Consider the following 25,448-nt stretch of genomic DNA (forward strand, 5'->3'; position numbering starts at 1 on the left):
GATTAATCTCATGCTTGCTGAAAGTATTTTGATGAAAAGAAAAACTACCACACATATACCTCATACTTCATTTTTTATCCTTATCTCTTTTTACATGACATCATATAATATATCATATTGAGTTTCAAAAAAAATATATCATATTGATGACCTACCAAATATTCTTAAATTCAATTAGTATTCCTATTTGTTACGTTGATTATTTGGGAATACGGAAACTTCTTCCCTAAACTCATTATTAGAGTCTAAGATGGGTGAGATTAGGTCATTAGGATATGGACAAAGTTTACCCACAAGCTACAATTACCAAAAACTCTTTTAGGTCCATTCAGAGTGGATGTGAGTTTTTAGTTTAAAATCGAATTTGATAACAAAATCTGTTTAGCAAAAATGGTGCTAATTTTAATTTCAAGTCAGTTTTAAAATACTTTTTATTCAGTTTTGTAAATAAAAAAAGAGGTTTAGACCTATACACACATCATGTACGCGCATCAGCTACGCATTCTTAGACAACTTCTGATCCTCCATCATTTCTCTTCTCTCATCTCTCCCCTGTGAGTATTTCCATCTCTCTCACCCTCTCTCCCCCACTTTGTTTTTATTCAATTACTTTCCAATTTTTCTAGAATAAGAACAACTTATGCTTAAAACTATTTTAGACGCATGTGACTGTGCAGGAAAAACAAGCAGCTTTTTTTTAGAAGAAAATGAGTACGCACTTGTTGTCATCGACCTAGTGGGAAAACGAAGATATGATTGATTCAAGGCCATGCGAATGTGAAATATTAAGGGCTTTTATTTTCATCAGTTGTTACTTTGGATAATCTAATAACCATCATCAGAACGTGCACGCAATTATATCATCGTGGCATAAAGGATGTGGAACCTGTTATAAAAAAAGATGCATGATGATCTTATTTTTGCAACAAAAAATTGTAAATATGAAAAACTAAAAATTAAAACTGGTTTTGATTTTCAAAAATTTCAAAAGTAAAAACAAAAAACAATACCGAACAGGGCCTTAATATTTTATTAAGGTGATAACTCCAAGGGAGCCAATGAGTTTTCCATATTGGATTTAGACTGTTTCTCGGTTGCATACTCGATTTTTTTTTTTTGTGAAACATCAAATTATGTTGCAGTTCGACAGGGTTGTGTAAATGTTTTGTATTATGCAAAATGCAGCAACGAATTTTTCACAGCCTGCTTCGAAGCAGTGGATATATTAGCAACGACGCGACCTCTTGTTGTTTGGTTAGTACTTTACTTCAACGAGAGCTCTCTACAAAACTCATGCCTGGGTTGAATTGGGGACTATTATGTGATGATTGTGTTTGTTGGATTGTTGTTTCTCAACCTTCTTTGGTGTTTTGATGTGTTGCAGGTGGAACTCCTCGCCATTTTTTGTGGTCTTCATGCGTGTTGCTTGTTGGGATAAGGTTGTTGTAGAATCCTACAGTTGATCGACTTTGTCTCTCATTCAACACCCACACGACCTATTTCATGTTTATGCAAGTATTATTATTTAGCATACCTTGCGGGAAGAAAATATAACAACAGACTTCTTAGCCTAACTAGGATCCTCTTCTAAGCTTGGTTTTCAAATCTATCATAAGGCTCATTTGAGCATTTTGTCTGTTTTGCTTGCCGATTATTTGGGTGTCATAAATCTTAGGAGTTTGTTTTTCTTTGTATTCGATCCTTCTTGTAGCAAAAAAGACTTTCACTTTTCAGAGCATATGTCATGTTTGACAATAAAAACCACATAGTATGAAATTGTCTCTATATTTTCTTTTTAGGATTTCCTATGGATTCCATGCACAAACAAATATAGTAAACTCATAAGAAATTGTATAAACATATGACAATTTATTTTACATAACTGAAAATTATTTAACGAATTTTTTGGAGATTTCAGAAGACATGGGCTACAGTTTCAGAACCATGGCCTTATTGAAACCGGGGGTTTGCCCACATTTTGGTAAACTGTGGCGTTTCCTTAAGGCGAATGGCATGGCACTGCATACGTGGCATTTTCTTCAAAACTACCCAGTTTGGTAAATAAGTTTTTTTTTTCACCATTTTTTGTATTTTTTTTTTCACATTATTCAATTTTTTCTCTCTCGTATATCTAACCTCGATTATAACTCTACATTTTACTCATCTGTTCCACGTACAAAGATTATTGTTTTAGCTTCTCATTATATTTTTCAAAATGATGAGAGTATTACTTTTAACTATGAACTAACCACGAAAAGTATCATTTTTCATGACATGTTACTGATAAAATTAAATAACGGCATTTTAGTAAGTCTATACTATCAATTATTGTAATATTACTCTTTGTGTCACAACCTTAAACAATAATCTTTATGAAATGGAGAAATATTATATATATGTATTAAAATATACTCTCCAATTAAATATAGCAGTACTTAAGTCCTTGATGTTATCGTTTAACTCTGATTGGAGACATGCGTGAGTGAAGATGTGTGGTTATTTAATAAGGTGAGTAGGTTCGGTTATTTAGTGAGGTTGGGCCCGAATAATTGTTCCTTCGCACCTCAAAGATGAGGTGGAAGGAGGTAGAGAAGGAGAGAGATAGAAAGAAAAGAAAAAATAAGAGAGAGAAAATATAAGGTGTAATAGATGATAAGAGGAGGGAGATAGAAATAAAAATAGGTGGAAATGAAGTGTATAAGAAATGAGGTGTGTATATATCATTGTTGGTTAATTTTTTATATAGGTAAAGTGGTGCTTCTTTTTCCTCCATGACTTTTCACTTACCAATTTTGATTTTACAGTGGTATTCAGATATTCGCGACACACTTTCGACATATACATGATCACAACTTTAGTTGCCGCTAAAATTCGGCAATTGAAAACTTATACTAAATCATATGTCGGACATGTGGTTTTATGCATATTGGTGGGTGTCATTTTGGGTTGTGGAGCGAGTTCTAACATCTTAGCATTAGACACTTGGCGAAGTGTTTTTCATTTTTGTGTGTTAAGAGGGGTATATTGTTTGAATCATGAGAGAGTATGTTCCACTTTAGTTTGTCTTGCCCTTCCCCCAGCAGAGGAGAGTTCTATTGCTTTTTTTCTTCTTTCTTTCCACTGCATGGATTGAGCGCCTAGCCAACAAGTGCCGCTACCTTCTTTTGACAATGACAACCTTTTACTGCATTTATATAGCTGATAGCTAGTTGCTGGAAAGCTCGAAAAGTTTTCGGTGGAGCCTTTGACTGCTCACCTGCAAATGGTCATTCCTTGAGACCGTTTTGAATGGACATCATATGGATTTTGGGCTCCAAATCCTTAACTTGTATAGCCTTCAGGTTGAAGCGGTTGATGTACTCCTTCAGAGGTTCATCTATGTCCTTGTTGGGGTTGATTGTCAAGTCTCATATTACCAAGTTTCTAAAATAAAGAAGGAGGTTAAAAAATTAGCTATTCCCACATTGCTTATTGTGGTGAAGCAATGAGAGACCAATGTTATATATTGGATCTTAGTAGCACTTTAAGCTTATATCTGACTCAGTTTAAATATTTGATTTGTGAAAGTGTGGTTGCACTGAGGTATTAGGGTGAGAGTGAAAGAAATCTATGCGTTGCAACAGAGTAATAATTCTCCGGTTGTCGGTTTAAGAAACAGTCGTGGTTTTTCTCAGGTTTGAAGTTTCCCCATTATTTTATTTTATTGTGATTGTGTTTTAATTTTTCTTTTTCCCAAAAGTCATACCATAAGTTCATCTTTGGTTGAGTTCATCAAGCGCCACACGATCATTGGTTGATCAAGCCCCACTCAGTAATTTCGTTTGAAAGTTAAATTAGTTTGAATCATATATGAATTAAAGGAGTAATTGATAATGTAAAATTTGTTTACACAGCAACCAATTAAATTCCGTCAAATCACAAAATATAATTTTATTTTAATTAAAATTTAAAGTAAATGTAACAGATTCTCCTAAGTGTCATACTGTGATTCGTTATCAATGTAACTGTCCATATTCATTAAACTCATCATATCATATATTAGTATCGCTTCTTTGATAATATATTTTTGCATAGTTAATTATAACTCTTAGGTAACGGAAACTTTCGGATTTTACTTTGACCAACATGATATAATAATTTCATGTAGATTTGGAATATCTGATGTGCACATGATAGATATAATACAATATTTGGAAAAGAAGGTTGGTTTGGCTTGTCCATCATTTATAATCATTGGCAGCCATATTCTTATGCTTAATTGAGTAATCTATACATAGAGAGAGAAATGAGTGGTAGAGGTGGGTTACATTACATATCAAGCTGATCACATGATTTATATCGCATTGAAATATGTCCACCGAACGTATGATTTTAAAGTATAGTATTTCTGTGGGTTAACTAAAAATTTTGATACTTGTAAAATAGGGTCATTCTAATATAGTCCTTCACTAAAATAAGAGATGAAATAGCAACATAATTTTTGGAACATAATTTAAAAAATAACTCACTTTTAGCAACATAATTTGTACCACCTATGCCTTTAATAGCAACATAGTTTTTTTATCACATATAATTAGAGATGAAACTAGTACAAATTATCTTTGGAATAACGGTGGTGAACGTTAGAAGAAAGAAACCTGAAATTTTGAGATTCTCATGCTCCTCACTTGAAATTGGGCATAGCATTTGCAATAACTGCTTGTGAAATTGTAAGGCTGCAAAGACTACATATCACTGAGGTTTTAATCCACATGATATTTTGTGACAATTAATCGATCTAAGATTGGCCTTCAATCCCACTTTCCATTAACTTTCAAAACACACAAGCTTCATCAATTACTGTTGAAAGAACTAATTTGGAGCTATCCTTACAGCTGGGAACACAAATCTTTTTTTTTTTCTAAAGTATTATATAGCCGGTTGTTTTGAAACTAATCATTCACACTCAGTCAACACATTAAACGATATGAAGCTATCAAATAAGTTTTTTTTTTTCTCTTCATAAGAGTTGGTAATTGAACTCTAACCAAATGTTTATATGACCAAGTACGTACTAAACCACTAAGTTAACCAAGTTGGTTTAATTAAATCCATTTCCTTTAACTATTAACTTTGTTAAAAGAAAAACCACGAACAACCGGCAAGAGCACAATTGTCCACAAATTCGGCAAGTTGGATTTCCATAATCGCCGACGGAAAAACAGCACGCGGAAATAGTTGAGCACACGGAAAATTGTCAAAGAAAATTGTGACACACGAACCCAAACACCTATTCATATTTTTATTTTAATTCAATATCTCAAACACCTATTGAATTTAAAAAAAGAAGTGCAAACACAACATGTTCCCTTCTTCACTTTTGAGTTCGTCCTGACATTTCTTCCTTTTTGGCTTTTGCATTGCATTGCACACGCAAATTGAATTAGTGGGTTGGCCATGCTGCCCCGTGTTTAGAGAATAGCTAGGACCACCCCACCACTATCTACTTGTGTATCTTAATAAAAAAAACCACGTTTAATTTGGTCCATACCTAATTTTTTATACACAATGGTACGTTTGAAATACTTTATTTAAACCTATCTTATCATTACAAACAATTTAGGCAAGTGTTTAGTTTAGACATGAAAATAATGACGACTTACCTATAAACTCATAAATTTCTATAGCTTATAAATATACGTTTATACCCTACATACAAGCTACGACAAAAATAATTCTACTATAATCTTTAATTTTTTAACTTATTTCAGTAAATTTATCAAATAAATTTATAAATAAGTATTTACCTTACGCACACTGTATCTTACTGCTATCTCTTTCTCTATTACTTTGCAGTTACGTATATCATCAACTGAATTTCTCGGTTCCTCTTATTTCTTTCTGTTATGGGTGACAATTTCTACCTAATGATGAGATACCCACAGGGATTGCCCATTTTGTGTCCTCGATTTTGGAGAAAATTTCCTGTGGAGATGAGATAAAATCCCCTCGATAAATTTTTTGAGACAATGATATTGTGTGATGGAATATTCGATTGCACGCATATATAAATAGTTCACTTTTTAGATGAGTTGAATGCTTGATGAAATATTTAGAGTACTAGAATTAACGTTTTATACTGGTTAAATTAGACTTTACATTTCAAATTATTTAAAATTCACATATCGTGTGAAAAATTTCACTTAGTGTCATTTAAAATTTATTATATATTTATATTAGTGAATATGACGGAGCTACATTATCACTAGTGATTCCTGAATTTACTGCATAAACTTATCCATTTTAGATATTTAATTTACTCTTTTAAAATTGTTAATGACGTGCTCGAGGAGGTATATACTCATGAGAAGGTGGGAAATGAGATTGTGGTGCAAATTTACTCCGCCGCAAAACAAAGAAGAGATGCAGGATGGGAAGCGAGGAGACACTCCCCACCTCACTTTGCGGGTCTCATTTCTCAAAGATGCAGAATGTGAAGCAAGAAGACATTTCCATCCCACTTTTCGGTGTCATTTCTACTTTCCACTTACATGAGGTGAATGCAACTACAAGGTGTCAAATAATCATTTTTAAAAGGCTTAAAGGGTCCAAAGGCCCCTTAGATTACAAAGGGAATCAAATCCAGGACATGGAAAATTTTCGCATCAAATTGATTCCCTATGAAATTTTTTTTAATTCAATTAAGGTCAAATGTTGTCACAGCTCAATTTTGTCCTAGTCACTTTTACCACGTGACTTTTATAATTATTTTTTAATTAAAAAAATTATTTTTTTAGTTCCAACTCATTTATTTAAGTAGAAAAAAATTAAAAAACTTAATAAATCCCTAATTTAAATAAAATCCCTTAACTAAATAATTACCTAAATAATAACCTAATCTAATAATAACAAAAAACATCAAACCCAACAAGAAATTAACAATCCCTTCAACATCAAACCACACAGATCTAAGGTTTCCCTAACAATTCACAAATCTTCATCCTCAACCCCAACAACTGTTATCTTCTTTCTCAACTCCCAAAAAATCCATTCTTCTTCTTCTTCTTCCCCACCCCCACCCACCCAACAAACCCAAATCTTCATCCTCAACCCCAACAACTGTTATCTTCTTCCTCAACTCCAAAAAAAACCCATTCTTCTTCTTTCCCACCCACCCAACCACCCAACAAACCCAAATCTTCATCCTCAACCCCAACAACCGTTATCTTCTTCCTCAACTCCAAAAAAACTCATTCTTCTTCTTCTTCCCCACCCTCACCTACCCAACAAATCCAGACAACCAGAACCCCACCACCCTCAATCCACATGCAAATCCGAGTTCAGTCTCACCTCACCAACCTAGATCCAACCCAAATCGAAGCATATCCGGACAAATTGATGCAAGGAGATGGCAAAGGTGCAGCAAGGAGAGCTTGGGTTTGGCAATGGCAGCAAAAAAGGGTTGGGTGTGGTGGTTGGGGTGGGTTTCAGTTTTGCTGGTTGCTGGCTAAAGAAGATGAAATTTGGGGTGGGTAGATAGTGGTGGTGCGTGGGTTTGGAGGTGTTGAGGTGGGTTGGGGTCTTGTTTCTGGATTCTGGATTTTTGGTGTGGTTATGGGTTTTCAATGGTGGGGGTTGAAGAGGTGAGGAAGGTTGCAGGGAGTGTTTTGTTTTATTTTTAGATTTAGGTTTTTATTTACATTAGAGATTTTATTAAGTTTTTTATTTTTTATTTTTTATTTTTATTTTTTATTTTTTATTTATGCTTTAATATATGAGTTGAATTTAAAAAATTAAGTTTTAGGAATTTTTTCAATTAAAAAAAATTTAAAATGCCACGTGGAAAAGCTGAGTAGGCTAAAATTGAAGCCACTTTAGCATCAGACACACTTTGTCCTCAATTGAATTAAAAAAAATTTCTTAGGGATTCAATTTGATGCGAAAATTTTTCAGGTCCTGGATTTGATTCCCTTTGTAATCTCAGGGACCTTTGGACCCTTTAAGCCTTTTTAAAAATTAACAATTTAAAAATAAATATATTAAAAATAGCTATTCCCCTCAGATTCGTGGCTGTTTGTTTAGCCCTGTTTTGATTTTGTTCCTGGGTCTTGGTCGAGGGCTTTTAGGTGTAGTGGGATTTCTTTTTGTTCATCGAGTTGCTCCCCTTTTTGTTGGGCTCTCCTCGCTCCCTAAGGGTTCTGTCCTTAGGGTTTTTTGTGGATAATAATACTTAACCTTTTATCTTTCAAAAAAAATAATGTGTGAAAAATAATACTAATATTTTTCTTTCAATATAAGCACACATGCAACGTGGGGGCACTTTGAACTAAGAGACTTTGACTTGTTACCATCCATTGTTTTTTCGAAGTGTAATACTTCTCACAAAAAGACACACATATAACATGGCATAGCTAGTGTTTCGTTTCCTTTCTATCAAGTTGCATTTAATTTGTCTACTCGTGACATAAAGTCGAGGATTTTAGGATTAATAGACCTGAAAACATTACACACACCATTAAATGCATGCACAATTGGAAAAGAAGTGTGTCCCCATTCTCCTTCTCTGTGTGGGGCTAATCCACAAGAGTTTGCCTAATCCCCTTCCCTCAAATGGGGCAACTACACGAGAAGGAAAGTAGATGGCTTTTAAAGTGGATATTATAAGATGGTATGTTGGGGTTTGTTTCCTTTTGTTAGATAGTTTAACCTATAATATGTTTCAAGAATTCTAATATAATTTTATGGAAAGTTAGTTGTTTGTTTGATAAGAAGTGCTACTAATTAATATGAAGGCATGGTAACATGGCGGAGCGGCAAATCACCATATTCTTTCGAGTGGTGCCCCCAGTGACGGATCTTGGGAAGAAATTTTGGAGGGGCTGAAATTAAACTTTAATCATAAATTAAAATACTTGTATCACATTTGGTGCTTGTGGCGTAGAAGCACTAATAATAGTTTTTTTGAACGTACTAATAATTAGTATTATAAAAATTATAATCAAGATTAATGATAAGTGAAAATATGTAGATGATTGAACAAATATTAAAAGAGCAGTAGTAATAAAGACAAGAAATTTGTAAAGATAAAGTTGAAGCCAGCTAAATAATGAAACAGCTAAAAAATGAAATAATGTGGAAATGTAACAAAAATGAACCCAAGCAAGGCTTCACTACATAAAATTCAACATACACTAACCGTTGGGACAAGTTGAAATTCTTTTTTTTAATGCACCTTTTATATTTATATAATATTACTATATGTAAAAAAAATTAAATAAGGTCGATTATATAAGATTTTTCAAGTTTGGGGGAGCTATAGCTCCTCCCTGTCATCACCAATTCTTTTAAGCTTTATTTATAGGATGCAAATTTAAATCCTCACTAATTCTTTTTAAGATGAGATAAATTGATATTGTAAGAGCATCTCTCCAATGGGAGTATGTAACCAATATCTATTACCATTTGAGCATATTTTTAATTCCAACATGTCTAGTAAGGGTATGTGAGAGTAGATATCCAATTTAGTCATGAAAAGTGCGTTTGAATTTATTATTGCTTAATGTAAAAGGTTTAAATAAAACTTGCAATTAATAAAATAATTTTTCATATAAACTTTTAAGAGTTGTTAGGTTGGAGTAAAAATTAATAAAATGATATAGATGATGTGACATTATTAAAAGTTGTAAAAAGTAAAAAATAAATACTTTAGTAAATATCATGGTTAAAGATGCTCTAAATCTTTCATAACTGTTTCTTTTAAAGCCGACAAATTTCTCTACTTTAAACTAGGACCATCCCCTGCCTTAAATTTTCTTTTAAGAAAGTATCGATTCACTCAAATAAAAAAAAACTTTATTTCCTATCGCTTTCTTTCCCAAATAACTTGAAAAATCATGTCATTTTCCTTGGCAAACCCATTTTCCAATCATTCATTTCTTCGTGGTTGTTTTATCACTTTAGGGCCCGTTTGGTGCGACGTATAGTATAAGGCCTGATAGTATAAGACCTGATAGTATTAGGCCTGATAGTATAAGCCCTGATAACATTCTTATACTATCCAGCGTTTGGCCATACTCTGTATAATTTACAATATCATTTAAATTAATGCAATTTTATGTTTAGTAAAATATTGAATAATGATATAATAAAAATCAAATATGGAGGTGATTATAACGGTGGTGGCGGTGGTGATGGAAGTGGTGGTAGGTTGGTGGTGGTGGTGGCAATGGTGGTAGATTGGTGTTGGTGGCGGTGGTGGTGACAGTGGAGATAAGTTGGTGGTGGTGGTGGCAGCGATGGTGGTTGTGGTGGTGGCGATGATAGGGTGGTGATGGTGGTGGTAAGGCGGTGGCGGCTGCGGTAGGTGGCGGCTACGGTGGAGGGTGGACGCAATGGTGGTGGTGGTGGTGATAGGGTGGTGGTTGTGGTGTCGGTGGTGACGGTAGGGCGGTGGCGGTAGGGCGGTGGTGGCGGCGGTGGCAGCGATGGTGGTTGTGGTGTTGGCGACGATAGTGTGGTGGTGGTGATAAGGCGGTGGCGGCTGCAGTAACGCGGCGACGACAGTGGAGGGTGGAGGCAATGGTGGTGGTGGTGGCGATAGGGTGGCGGTTGTGGTGTCGGTGGTGGCGACATTATGGTGGTGGTGGCGATAGGGTGGTGGTTGTGGTGTCGGTGGTGGTGGCGGCAACACCGGTGGTGGCGGCGGAGGTGGTGGCAGCGATGGTGGTTGTGGTGTTGGCGACGATAGGGTGGCGGTGGCGGCTGCAGTAGCGTGGCGGCAACGGTGGAGGGTGGAGGCAATGGTGATAGTGGTGGCGATAGGGTGGTGGTTGTGGTGTTGGTGGCGGCAATAGAGTGGTGGCGGCGATTATGGTGGTGGTGGCGATATGGTGGTGGTTGTGGTGGCGGTAGGGCGGTGGTGGTGGTGGTGACGGTTGGGCGGCGATGGTTATCGGGTGGTGGCGGCAACACCCGGTGGTGGTGCTAATGGTGGTGTAAGTTGGCAGCAATGGAGGGTGGTAGTGATGGTGACTTATACGTCACAACCTTATCATGTCTTATCCATCACTCACATGATGGATTAAATAATACGCCATTTTAACGTATAAGGGGACTTTGATGGATAAGCTTATACAATACAATATCATCACCAAACAATGGATAAACTCATAATGTATTGTATAAGCTTATACTATCATGCCTAATACGGCGTGCCAAACGAGCCCTTATGTTATGTACTGTGTAGTATCCGCTGAAGAGAGAGAGAGAGAGAGAGAGAAAAGAGGAAACGTAGAGTCAGAGAGTGCATAACGAATTGGTCATGATTGTTACAGATGTGACACCACGGCATGATTGAAGGAATTGCATGGTATATGCTTGAAACTATTCTTGTTGGAAGTGTTACATGTTTACAGCTAATGGAATCTAGATAGATAATAGATAGTGCAGATGGATTTGTATCGAGACCATTAAGATTCGTTCCATTGCGACACATTATAGTGATATGATGATTATCTCCATTTATGTTTCAGCATATTTCAAACAACTTCATTGACTCGTTAAGATTTGTAACGAGTTTGTGTGGCTTGTTTTTAACTAGATTTTGTTGGTGATCTCATATTGACTTTAACGCAGTAACACAATTTGATTTTGAGTTGAGAGAGTTACTTTTGACAGGTATGTGACAAAGCAAGTATTGACTAGAAAACTAGTGAACCAGTTCTATATCCACTCACCTCAAGATGAATCTGTTAATCTCATAATTATTTGGAATCTTTTGAACTAGTTTAAAATTTGTGATAATTAGTAGGCAACCAAGGGTTGATCTAATTTGTACCTTCTTTTACTAGTGTTAGTTTGAACCAACTTGTATCCACCGGCTATAGAAGGTTGAGGAGAAAAACAATACCGTTGAGCACTGAATGTGGATGAGGATGGTAGCAGATTTCGACGGCGGTGGTGGCAAAGATGAGGGAATTTGAGAAGCTTAGATGGCAAAGAGGAGACCGAGGGAGATGGGGCGACGACAAGGGAGGAGGATGATGGTGACCTCGACGAATATGGAAGCTAGGGTGGTGGCGAAGATGAGGGAAATCAATAGCAAGGAGGGGATCTATGGAGACACGGCGGCAACGAAAACGATAAAGTGTCATCTTTGTGCCGTCGAAAATGTGAACACCACCATCATCACCGTGTTACTTCTTGCCGAGAACAAGTCGGTGACGTCGTCGATGGTGACGCCCACCATCATGGAGGAGAGATTTATTTGAAGAGGCAAGATGTGCAACCATCACACAACACCTATCATTTTGCGAAGGATAATAAATTTAATTAATTAATAAACTATATATATGTATAAAAAAATTGTTTGAAGTGGGGGGGGGGGACATTGATCCCGTTTCCATTAACATTTTCCCATGGTGGTGGAGGCTGTCACATAATCATGCCGATGAGTACAACTGCAATCATGGCAGCGCCTTTGGTGGAGATAGATACACAGGGGAGCAAGGGTGGTGGATTCAGAGGGGAGACAAAGTGGTAGGAAGAGCGAGGTGATGGTGGCAATAGAGGCTGTGGACACCGAGGGAAAGGGAAAGGTGGAGGCGAAGTTGTGACGGAGGAACGTTGCAAACATCTATAGCATGTCAGATTTGGCTGTTCAAAACTGAACTAGTAAAATGTTGTCCACATTAGGTACCTAGACAACCAATGATAGAGAAATGGCATAAAACGTCATTGTCCAGAAGAAATTTTGGAGAAATATTACTCACAACAGTTGTGGCAACCTTAATGCGAATCAAAAACCAATAGCATGTTTTGTTTCACGTTTAAATATTCTACAAGAACCCTTCACAAAAGCTATTAGGAGCAGCTTTCTCCATAGTCACTTCTCACTCCAATGTGAAAAATATATTTTATTTCCAAGCATACACTGATCCTCCTCTTACCCTAAAAAGAAAGAAAGAAACCAATCCTCTCTTATTAACAATACACTTCATTTGATCAAATCATGTTCACTATCATGAACACCATATCAATTTCATTCATCTGCAGAAGGGGCAGCCAAGACATCAAATGGTCGTGGAAGTGTAAACTCCCTTTCTCTGTTTAATTACATTTATGAGTAAACCAAATGGTGGATTATGGCAATCAAATCAAGAATAGAGACCCTCCAAGACCAGATTTCTTACTATTTACAATGGGGAAATCAATACAACAAAATATTTAAAAAAAACCACTGGAAAAAATTATCTTTAAAACTAACTATCATCTGAGCCAGCATTGTCCATGGAATTATAGTCTGGTGTTTCAGTGAGGAGCCTAGCTGGTGTGGATTCATCATCTTCATGTTCAGAAGCTGAGCTAGCAGCATCCATCTCCTTCTCTGGACAGTCAATCTGGACACATTCAGCAACTTCATTACTGTAATTTCCAAAATCATGACTCCTATTTGAAGGTCTTAATCCTTCTTTCTTGACAACATTAAACACAATCCCATTATGGATCCTTTCAGGCTGCAAAAGATCACCTTCAGTTACCAGAATACTAGACCCAGTAACAACCCTGTTGCCAATTTCCCTCTGCTCAGAGTCTGTGAACATATTTGCATGAGAGTTAAGATGAGCCACTGAGCCTCTATGTAGTTCATTATCAGCCTCCAAGTTTTGGAGAAAGTCAGTGAAAACATTTGCTGAAGCAGTTCTCATCAGAGGTCCACCAGATCTGGTCCAAGGAGTCAGATCAACACTTTCAGAGTCACTGTCACCCCCCTCATGCATGCCACGGGGGCTCTTCCAAGTTTTCCCATTGGCTCCATTGGAACTGCCGATGCCTTGATGCAATGAGGAAACAGCTTCTGTAAGGTCTTCAAGGGAGCCTGAGGAATTCTCTCTTGCAATGCAATTCCATGAGGGAATTCTTCTAGAAGCACTGAATTTGTAAGTGCTGGACAAACCATGAGAAGTAGAAGCAGCTCTCTCAGCATTCCTTTTTAGTCTTCTCATATGATTGAGAATCGTCACACATTCATCAAGAGCAAGCTCAATTTCACAGTTTGCTTTTATGGCTGAAAGCTTCTCCCAGGTGCATCTTCTCCCTTGGTTGGCTGCCTTTTGAAGCTCCCCATATGAAGGGTTCTGTATAATTTTTGTGTACTGAAGCAGGAGACAGGTCACAATATACACTAGTTAGTTAATCAATAATCCGCTGAATCATCCTTAGAAAGTGAAACATATATAAATTCCAAAACTTGTTGGAAAAATATAAATATAGAAAACTTTCCACAATATTCCACTGTGTTTCCAAAAACATTGGAACATTAACAAGTTTTATAAGCAAAGCCTTTTGATATTAAGCACTACCATGCCTTCGAATTTATATCTGGTTGAAGTTATGTTTTTAATTAAAACAAATACTTAACTGATATTTAAATGTTCTTTAGGCACACCTGAGCAAGGGTTGCAGGAATAACAACAGTCACATCACCTTCCCATTCTTGAGCAAACAGCTTCGCAAGTCCACCTAGAGGAAAGCCAAGTTCCAGTATCTGATTACATCGATGTTTCACCTCCATCTCTACAAGTTGAGCAAGCTGCATAACCAAAAACCACATTTAATTATACCTATTTTACAACTGTCTCAAGTCTAACACTTAGCTTTTGCCATTAACATAGATTGTCACTGGAATTCAAAACAAGGCAATGACACTAAGCTACTACATCTGCATAGCAGATTAAACATTTTACAAATATGAGATGACGTTGAGTGATATGCACATAGGATGGCAGTGATCTCTTCTTGACATCCAAACATAACAGGCACAAGTCCTCCCCAAAAGTTGTCAGTGAGTGGAGTTGTTGAGGCAATAAAACTCCACAGGGTTTTGTCCAACAAATAATAAGTACATGGTGCATGATATTTCAGAGACACAAGCACACATACAAAACAAGCCCGAATCAAATCCATGAGTAAAAAGCATTGAATATCTAAAACATAAGCAAATATAAGAACATACAAATGAACATGTAAAACTTCATATAGTTAGTCAAACAGTGAGGAACTATTAGACACATCAATTGAAGACTAAGGGAAGATAAGAGGCTCTACATGAGGTAATGAGCTTTGTAGAAGTTAAAAAAATTAAAGAAACAAATGTATGCAATGCCAATAAACAGAATATGTATGTACCTTGGCAGCGAAATTGCCTCCATAATTTCGTATAAATTCTTTCAATCTCAATAATGGTGCAATATGAGGATTGGCCTGGCTGACTATAAAATGATTGACATTGAATAGCTCTTTCAACTGCATCATAGGCAAATCAATTTCCAAGCTACCATCCCTCCACCGACGAGCTGGTGTGGAGCCTTCCTCAGGACCCAGATTAAAAGGGGGATGGTAAGGAACAATCTCTCCACTTCTATTCTTTGCCATCAATTCCTGAGCTTCAAAAAGGCCAGGAAAGGCGCAAGAAGCGGTGACTGCACTCCATATAACCACATGGGGTGAGGTCAAGTAATTAAGACATCTCGGAGGTTCATGCTTCCTTGGGGAGCAAACTGTAATCCCAAGAACTCTACCTGTCATGTCATAAGCTTCTTGAAATGTAAGGTTGTTTGTCAGATGCCTCAACATAATTTGCAACTGTCTGATCTCATGAACAGCACCACGTGTTGCGACCCTCTTCACAACTGTGAAAATCCCTCCCATTTGATCGAAAAATTGCATTGAGTGCCATGAGTCTTCAAAGAAACTCTGAAGCTCAGGCCAAGACCTAGTAGCAACAACAGCACACATTATGGATCCCACACTTGAACCAGCAATTACCCTAGGCAAGAGTTTATGTTCTACCAGTGTTTTAACCACGCCTACATGAGAAGCTCCAAGAGAAGCACCCCCACTTAACAGCAAAGCTGTCCTCCCAAATGCATGTCTAGTTTCATGCATGAAAGCAAGCTTTTCTTCCAGTAATAGCTCCTGTGAATCAGAGTCACAGACCATCCTCAATTGGGTTGACACTTCATCAATGTACTCCTTGATTAACCTGGGGACTTGAAGCCTACCCTTGTGCAGTTCAGGGTTACACATATTACCTAGATTTCTAACAAGATCAGCACGCATACAAAACATAATATCTCTAAGAGATCCCTCTTGTCGACGATGCCGAAGCTCTTGAAGCTTGTTCCTCACCAATTCCACGTCATAAAGGTCAGACTCATTCATCTTTGGTGTCTCTTTATCAAGCATCTTAGCTCCATGAGCCCACTCCTCATAGGTCAAAGCAGATCTCATCATGTTTCTCCAGAATTTCCTCCTATAAGCCATCTCAGCCCTCACCTTTACATTCGTGTACCGTTTCAACAAGAAAGCAACTATAGTCATCATTGCCAATATCCCCTGTGGGTTCCTCGGATGAAACCATGATAAAAAGGATGACAAAATCCCCCTAGACCTATAGAACAGAACCAACAAGACATGAAACAGCTGATGCCTCAAATGAGACATGGACTTGCAGAATAGAACCCTGAAAGCAATTGTGCGTCCAAGAATGTCTGATGGGCCAATTGGAAAACGGTCAACACTAGCCTCATTACTAATATGATCCATTCTACCTTGACACAATCTAACCCTTTTCTCACAGGGCAAAACTACAAACTCTAGGATTAAACAATCTACAAGAGAGTTGTATTTTCAAGGGCAGTATCAAAGAGCTGTATTTTTCAAGCAATGGAAATGATCTATATCTATTATGTGTGAATCAACTTTTTTATCCTCAGAATGAGTTGTAGAATATAAAAGCAATTCAACTAACAGAATCTTCTCCCCAAAATTGATTTGGATTTCAGAATCAATTGTAGAAAGATTTACAAATATGCATTTACACTACTAGGATTTGAACTCCAAAGCTTCTATAAACTAAATCAAAACAACAGAACTAAAAAAGTGTCTTCAATGGTTGGTTTGGAAGCTGAAAAAGTGATTATTTTTGTTCCAAGTTGAAGGGAGCCAAGAAGAAATGAGAGATGCCCACCTGGAATTTGTAAGAAAGAAACAATTTTGAAGGAACCCTAGAAATGAAATTGGTCGATTCTGGAACAAAAATCGAAGCAACAAAATTTCCTTCTGAAAGTGAGAATGAATGGGAGGGAGGAAGTGGGGCATTGGGATGTGGAACGAGGAGGAGATAAAGATGCTGCTAGTCTGCTACCTTGAGGTGACGCGGAGCCTAGTCACGAAAAGCATGACGTGGAAACAACGAAACATATCCAAATTGTATTAACATGATTATGGTTCGTTGGATGAAGAGGATAAGGAAACCGAATGAATAAAGATTGCAACTGGCTGGTTTGGAAGTTTCTGATGAGATAGTGTGTGTGTGTGTGCGTGCGACCGGAGAATGGTTTGAAAAGGCAAATGATGCATAGCATAGCAGACAGTAAATGTTGTAAATAACAAGCTAGTTACGGAAGCGTGAGGGAATGAAACAGTTTGAAAGAACAAGCTACCAAAACGTGTGAAGGGTTTCTTTTTGTTTTTTTTCTTGTGATAAAGAAATGGAGATAGAGACTCCCAAACAAGTGCCACTCTTTGCTTCATTGGTACAAGTGCCGTCAATCTGGACTAGCCCCTTCATGTTGATGAGCCCATATTTTGATTGGGTTTTCTATGTTGTTCATTTTTGATTGGGTCAATTTATTATTTTGTTGGCTTTCGAGATTTTGTGAATTTTAGTCTTAAACTTCTCTTTTACAATTTTTTTTTTTACAATCTCTTTTACAATTTAAGTACCCTGATTTAATAACTATGTGATTTTGATTTTTTATTTACGATTTTAATCCCATAAGTTTAGTGATTAGAAGAATATGATCTATCTTTTTTTTCTATTGTGCAAATATAATAATGTTGTCATGAAGTAGAGCGTTTTTTGTACTATTTCCTACTCACATTGTCACACCTACTCATGGAATATAGAGTCTTTTGTACTACTTCCACGCACATTGTCACACCTAGGGTTGTGGTGGACCTTTGGGGAATTGGGGCGACCAGGTTATTAATGTGGAGTTGGAATGTTAGCATGCCTAAAAGTTTCTTGTTGGCACGAGATCACCACCTATAAACAATTGATAAGTTCTCTATGAACGAAGATGACTAAATTCATCCTTCTTCACCTCTTAATTAGACCTCCCAGGCATCTCGCCAACAACGTTATGGTGATTGTTGGACCGTTAGCATGATGAGTTGGCTAACTTACTTATTCTACGAAGGTCTAGGGGTCGTCTTTGCACCTATCAAATGGTTGATCAATTGACTATTGATGAGGATGTCCAGGTTCTTCTCTCTAGCGGGCCTCCTAGATATCTTGCTGACAACATTAATGTGGTTGTCCGGCCTACATTTCCTCAATTTTCTCTCCCCTAAATAATTGTAATTGCTAGATTCTCCTTGCGCCTAATGGTAATGGACCAGGTTGTTATTACCATTCAAGAGACTCCTTGTTATATAAAGGAGTCCTCCCTCAACGTAAATACATGTTCATTTATACTGAAGAATTCTAGTAAATTTTGTCTAACTTGTGGGTGCTTTTGGGTTTTCTCAATGAAATATAAAAATAATATTAATTATGGATTTACTTTTGATGCAAAAGTTATCTTAATATTCCTTGTTTATATTTTGATTTTTTTTTGTTGGATTGTGGATTTGTGAACAAATCGTAGTGTTTAAGGCTATGTTTGGTTTTGGGTTGACATCCCTCAAAGTACTTTCATAATGCATAGAATTCTGCACCCACTTGTTTGGCTATTTTTTTTCTAGTTGACTCAACTGAGTTTGGGCTCTAAACGTACGTTAGATGGAAGGAGGGAATTTGTAACTTCTCTATTGATTGAAAGTTGGTTGGGGTGCTACTCATGCCTGAAATTAATAATTATACACATCCAAAAGTACTTTTAAATAATATTATCCAAACAATATTCATTGTCAAACTTACTTTTCAAAAAAAATATCCAAACATTAATCACATTACAACAACTCACTTTCAACTAAACTCCGTTTCGCAAACCCACATTCACTTAAACTCTGTTTTGCAAACTGAAATCCAAACACACACTAATTCTATAACATTGTAGTGTTGTTTTTTTCGGTGTGTTCATATGAAGTTTGTTCTCTATCTCACATCATGAAAGTTAGGATGAGGTTAGAAATCATGAACAACAAGAAGTTATCAAACTCCTTACCTAGTACCTACTTATCTTTAAGTGCTTTTGATTTACCTCTCATGACCCCATTTTATATACATACGAATAGATTTAGTCTGAAATTCACAAAGTAAACTACTTGAAGAAAAAATGAAACTTTTTTTATGACATTGTTTAGGCTTATACAGGTGGATAGGAGATACTTTACGTTACGGTGGAGAAAGGAGTGAACAAATTGGTGGATGGTGGTGGGGTTGCATTAGTCTCACAATGAACACAAGCCTGATATGTTTGCCACCACACCACATCATGTTCATGGAAATTTCACACCATACTTTTTATAGCTGCCAAACCATTAGTCCTCCAATCTCAACTGTCATTGAACAAAGAATATGCTTATAATTACTTAAGTAGTAGACTTTGCATATCTGTCTTAAGAACTAATCATTAACTATATTTTATAATCTATCAATATTATAAAATATTGAAGCCACCCATGAAAGTTAAATCACTTTCATTGTTTTGTAGCATAACAGAATAGGTGTTTGTTGGAATTAAATAATGATATTACTCATGTCTTTCGTATAAGAAATTTTAAGGATGTATCATATATAAATGACCCCCACAAAGAAATAAAAAAAAATACATCTAGAAGAAAAATAATATATCAAACACATAATACACAGTCTCCACGTTGAGCCAATAGACCAAAAGCCAAGTCAATTCAACACAAAACATTGAACACACTCATCCAACTCAAGCACCTCCAGCTCCCGTTTCACATTCTTTTATCTTTTGACACGTTCAATTCTGAACACAAAGCCAAAAGTTCCACATGAATTTTCTTCCCTCTAATAATAATAATAATATCTGGATTCTCATACAACTTAGAAGAAAACATAGACAACTGTAGCAGTCTGCAAAGTTATCACTCTGGACTCTCTACCTTGTAGTTTCCTTCAAGAAAAGAAAAACCATTTCTCAAGCATAATCATAATACAAAATCAGGTTCAGTCTTTTTTTTTCTTTCTCCATTGAATTTCCTTGATAGAGTTAGTGTGTTACAAATTTGTTACTCAATCCATAATTTTGATTTTATGAATTGAACAGGTTCTGCAAAATGACCAATCAGAAGGTTGGAGCAGAGGATTCTGTTTCCATCCAGCAAGAAAACAGAGGAAAATTGGATTCCAAGAAGAAACTGAAGAAAGTGAGATCAATAAGGCTTCAAAGATTGTCCAAAGGAGGGAAACCCCAACATGATAATCTCTCAATTCTCTCATCTGTTACCACAGAAGGTTCAGAGGAGCAAACCCCAATTGAAATGGCAGATGCATCACCAAGTTACATGAAGGGTACTACAAGCAGTTCTCATGCAAAGGATGGTTTTCAGGTTAGTTTTCTGATTATGAAATCTGATAGTTTGTAAACATGATTTGAGTAGTTTCAATTGTTAGGGAGATTAAATCATAGAGAGATAAATAATGATGCATTGCTGCTTGTGGCAGAGTTCACAAAGAGTTCTTACTTTGAAACTAAAGAGGAGTTTGACTAGAAAGTCATCAAGATCAATCAAGATTGCAACTTCAAAAGCACCAAAATCAACAAGAAAGCAATCTGAAACCCTTAATGGCAGTGATGCTGGTGGTGACAGATCCCAGAGAGTCATTACCAGAAGGTTGAGCCTGAAGCCTGTAAGATTCTTGACAAAAGTCCCCACTTTCAAATCAAGGAATTCTTCCATGGATAAAGGCCCTCAGAAGTCTAAATCCCTAGAAGGATCAAGGTTGAGTAAAGCCACCTGTTCTTCTGCTCTCAAGGATTCCCATTTCACTGATCACATTGATCTCCCAGAAGAGGGAACTGTTTCTCAAGGTGCATCAGCTATGAAGGTTTGTACATTTAGTTACTGCTCTCTTCATGGTCATCGCCACCACGATGATTCGCCTCCGGTGAAGCAATTTGTGTCGACGAGAAGGCGAATGTTGAAGGCACAAAAGTCCATGAAAATTGATGGCAGATCAAAGCAGTTTAGTAATGCTAGGAAATCCAATCAGAAAACCAAAACTGTTCAGAGTGAAGATGAAAAGAATGACAAGAATGTGAATGCATCCAAGAAAATTGATGAAAGTGCTACTATGGAATCAACAACAGATGCAGTCAAGTTGTCTGCTACTGATATTGAGATATTGGATGGCGGAGTAACTACAGAAGGCAAAAATATGGAGCCAGATTTTGAAGTACTGCAGATAAGTTCTGTAGAGGAAGATCCTATTAAAGTTCCTAGCACTACTGATGTGGAGCCAGATTGTGAAGTGCAGCAGATAAGTTCTGTAGAGGAAGATCCTACTAAAACTGCAAGCGCTACTGATGCGGCCAATGGAATTCAGGAAAGAGATCAGAAATATATAAAAATGTGGCGCATGATGTATAAGCATGCAGTACTAAGTAATGCAGGGAAATGTGAGAATAAGGTGCCTTTTGAAGGGAAGGAAAAGGAAGAAAGAGAGCTAGATGGTCCTGCGTTCGATGGAGTAAACAGCTCTTCTAGTCAGAGTAGTTGTGAAGCTGATCAGGACATGGATGAAGACAATAAGAATGTAATTGAACTTGTGCAGAAAGCATTTGATGAAATTCTTCTTCCTGAAGCTGAAGGCCTCTCTTCTGATGATAGTTTCAAACATAGAGGCACTGGATTGGACGAGGTAGTCCAAGAAAAGAGTGAAGGTGCTGGAGAAGAAAGGAATACATTGACATCAACTGAATCTCTTAAAGAAGAACAGACGATGGGAGCTAAACCTGATCAAAGAACACCCAAAAGCTGGAGCAATCTGAAAAAGATAATACTCTTGAGAAGGTTTGTAAAGGCATTGGAGAAGGTAAGAAACATCAATCTCAGAAGACCTAGACAATTGCCTTCAGATGCTAACTCGGAAGCAGAAAAAGTTTTTCTCAAGAACCAAACAGCAGAAGAGAGAAAAAGAGCTGAGGAATGGATGCTTGACTATGCACTTCAAAAGGTTATATCGAAACTCGCACCGGCTCAAAGACAAAGAGTTACACTCTTAATAGAAGCTTTTGAAACAATTGTGCCATTTCAAGATACTGATGTTAGCCAGCAGTCTTCTGCAACAGTGGAGCCTCAAGCACATCCAATTCAATCCCTTGATGATTTCTCAGGTCATAGCAAAGAAGAAACAGATGAAGGAAAGGTTCATGATTTTTCTACTAAGATATTGCTCGGAAAAGAATCATGTTCTCTCAATAGTACTATGGAACTTTCAGATAATGAAATTCATAGTACAGTTCCTGAACTGCAAAATTCTATTGTGCTCAAAGAAAGATGTCTCGACTCTCCTGGAACCATTGAAGATGACTTCAGTGGAAAGCAAAATTTAGCCAGAAGTTTTGATGATGGGGAGAAGATCTCAATTGACAATGATAATATTTATCATGGAGAGATTGAAGATTCTGGATCACATTCCTTATGTAAGCCAGATGAAATTATAAACACCTCTCATGAGGAGACTCCAACCAATGAAATAGTCAATGAAGTTCCAGAAGATTTGATATCAAATTTGGACACAGAAAATTCAAATATCAAATCTGAGTCATCTGGAAGAGATGCTGAAACCAAGGATAAGATTGGTGATCATGTGGAACAGCTTTCTGTGTCCAAAAGTTTTATCCTGAATGGTCTTGTTAGATCACTCAGATCTAATTTGGTTGGTTCAGGATCATCTTCAAACCTGTTAGATGAACCTCCACACCTACAATCTGAAGCTCCTAAGAGTGCTGTTGCAGAACCTGAGACCCACCAAGAAAAACAAGGCTATAAAGGAATGTGGTACATGGTGTATAAGCACATGGTATCTGATATGGCTGAAAACAATTCCAGTTCAGTAATTGATGAGAAAGAGTCTGTGGATGAAGGGAGCAGAACTCAAGGAACTTCGGTCTCTTATGAAAACAAACCTGTGACTAATCAAGATATGCACTTCAAGGAGCAAGTAGCCGACCGGGACATAGAACTCCGACAGATTGAAGCCATCAAGATGGTAGAAGAAGCAATTGATTCAATCCTTCCAGATGATCAGGACCAGTTACCGGACAGACAGCCTCTCACTGAAAGGATCAACAGCGAAGGTCTGAACCAAAAGGAAGAAACAATAGAACGCGGAAACAGAATAACCCGAGAAGAAAAGGAAGAACCAGCAGAAAAGGAGGGAAACAAACCAAACCAGCCAATGCATAGAAGTTGGAGCAATCTTAAAAAAGTGATCCTGCTCAGGAGATTCATCAAGGCATTGGAAAAAGTAAGGAAATTCAACCCAAGAGGGCCTAGATATCTACCTATAGAGCCTGATTCTGAAGCTGAAAAAGTTCTGTTAAGGCATCAAGACATGGAAGCAAGAAAAGGCCAAGAAGAATGGATGCTTGATTATGCGCTTCGACAGGTTGTTTCGAAACTAACCCCAGCTAGGAGAAGAAAAGTGGAGCTGCTAGTGGAAGCTTTTGAAACGGTCACACCAACCATAAAAAGCTGAAACTGGTCATGTAGCAGAAGAACATTGTGAGCAAAATACATTCAAGCCAAACAAGCAGGTAGAAAATTAACCTCCACAAGCAGAAAGTTCCAACTTTTTTGTGTATTTCAATTTGCTCTTCCGCTATTTTTATTCTTTGAGGTATTCTAGAGTGAGGGACATTTGTTAATAACATAGAGACTGTAAAACTGTGAAAATCAGAAAATGTCTAGGACAAGCAAATCATATCCAAAATAAGAAATATCAAGTAGGCGTGTTTATAATCTTGTCATTTGATGAATTACGATTGAGGCAAGGTAACAGAGAAGGAAGAGATATGTTGAATCATCAATAAAAAGATTATCATATTTTAAGAAGTAATTGTGCCAAGCTATATGCTACTTTCTTGAGGAGCCTGATTCACTCTTTCCTCTTATGTGCAGGTAAAAAAGGATATCAGTGTGATCATAATTTTTGGGATGATTGTGTAGTTTTTAGTTTGTCACAACATTGTGTGAGACCTCAGATATTTTAATGTCTCTTAGGAAGAAACTTTAGAGAGTGTTGGTTGTTTTGTATCAAAGATCTCTGTAGTACAATCTTAGCTATATCGTGATGTATATCTTTTATTTGGGAACATATTAGAATGGCCTAATTTGTTTTGTATAAATATGTTCTTTTTCTGACAGTAAAGACTTCTTATCCTGCTTCCAAACATCCACAGAAGTAAAAAGTCATAACTACTTGATTTATTTGCTTCTTTTCATTAGCACATGTGGATTATACATGGACCCTAATCATGGTTTCTGAGTTCTAAATTATTGTGCCCAATTGAAAATCCCTGTCAAATAAGCCACATATGTATATGGGGTAAAGGGTGTTCCATACTGAATAATAATTGGATTACCTGATTCAAGGAAGGCTGATAAAAAAAAAGCCTGCCTCAAGGAACCTACTTTACTACCAACACATGTTGGTTTAGTTGGTAATGACATACCATTTCCCCCTCATAAGACATAAAGCTGTTTGTTCGATTTTCGCCTGTGAGATCTAGGTGACCACTTGGAAGAAAATGGTTCTTGTGCATTACCGCTTCCCAATCGATATGCTTTGACAACAGAGTGAAAACTAAAGAGTAAATACATTTAAATAGTATTAAACTATTAATGAAATATAATTAGAATTTGATAGTTTTTTTTTCTTTTTAAAGATTTTGATTGTTACATGCCGATAAACTAAAATTGTGTAGCCAACAAGGTAAGATTCTTGAAACTTGAAGTAAAGAAGATATACAGTAATAAGTAAGTTATACCTCGTAAGAATGATAACACAAGTTTAAATTCCAAAAGTTCGAATCTCGGGAAAAGTATTTATTGGGAGAGACATGTCAATGTTTCTTAAACATGTGACAACATCTATCAACAAGACAAAATAAAACTAAAATTGTATATTTTGTTTTATTTTACTTTTTGAGCCTAAGGTATCCACCGCCGACAGCAGTGACTAATTCACTCGTCGTTTACGCTCGGACCAAGCAGTAGACAGCTAATCATAAAATACGTTTCATTCCCATGAGCGAGGATCGAACCTCCAACCTCATACTTATGAGACGAATTGAACTAACCACAACCAAAATAAAACATTCGTCCCTACCCTGTATTTAGTTCTAATATTTCAAATCTCAGGTATTTTCCAGTTTTTTAGAAGTTTATAAATATGAATAAAAATTGGGCCGAAGAGATACAATGGG

General features: G+C 36.8%; 2 protein-coding genes and 1 long non-coding RNA gene across 4 annotated transcripts; 2 read left to right on the plus strand and 1 right to left on the minus strand.

Moving 5' to 3' along the window:
* The first annotated feature begins 252 nt into the window (after nucleotides 1–252).
* Nucleotides 253–1,827, plus strand: LOC130732584 (uncharacterized). The gene is made up of 3 exons (XR_009017080.1): nucleotides 253–554; nucleotides 660–1,254; nucleotides 1,385–1,827. It is a non-coding gene; the product is annotated as an uncharacterized LOC130732584 (long non-coding RNA).
* Nucleotides 1,828–12,976: 11,149 nt separating this feature from the next.
* Nucleotides 12,977–17,382, minus strand: LOC130730116 (triacylglycerol lipase SDP1). Its single transcript, XM_057582022.1, has 3 exons — nucleotides 15,166–17,382; nucleotides 14,426–14,569; nucleotides 12,977–14,132 (listed from the first exon to the last, which is right to left on the minus strand). Exons 1-3 carry the CDS (start codon nucleotides 16,582–16,584, stop codon nucleotides 13,239–13,241), a joined length of 2,457 nt encoding a protein of 818 aa, XP_057438005.1. The 5' UTR covers nucleotides 16,585–17,382; the 3' UTR covers nucleotides 12,977–13,238.
* A 2,533-nt stretch (nucleotides 17,383–19,915) lies between these two features.
* Nucleotides 19,916–24,406, plus strand: LOC130730117 (calmodulin binding protein PICBP-like). 2 transcript variants are annotated; one of them, XR_009016248.1, is made up of 4 exons: nucleotides 19,916–20,180; nucleotides 20,283–20,565; nucleotides 20,681–23,777; nucleotides 24,142–24,406. XR_009016248.1 is itself a non-coding variant. In XM_057582023.1 (3 exons), the coding sequence occupies exons 2-3, from the start codon at nucleotides 20,293–20,295 to the stop codon at nucleotides 23,717–23,719; spliced, it is 3,312 nt and encodes a 1,103-aa protein (XP_057438006.1). In that variant the 5' UTR covers nucleotides 19,916–20,180; nucleotides 20,283–20,292; the 3' UTR covers nucleotides 23,720–24,075. The 2 variants fall into 2 exon arrangements, 1 of the variants encoding a protein (XP_057438006.1); XM_057582023.1 differs by lacking the exon at nucleotides 24,142–24,406 and having other exon boundaries at nucleotides 20,681–24,075.
* Nucleotides 24,407–25,448: the final 1,042 nt, after the last annotated feature.

This window comes from Lotus japonicus, chromosome 1, assembly GCF_012489685.1.
Source record: "Lotus japonicus ecotype B-129 chromosome 1, LjGifu_v1.2".
NCBI lineage: Eukaryota > Viridiplantae > Streptophyta > Magnoliopsida > Fabales > Fabaceae > Lotus > Lotus japonicus.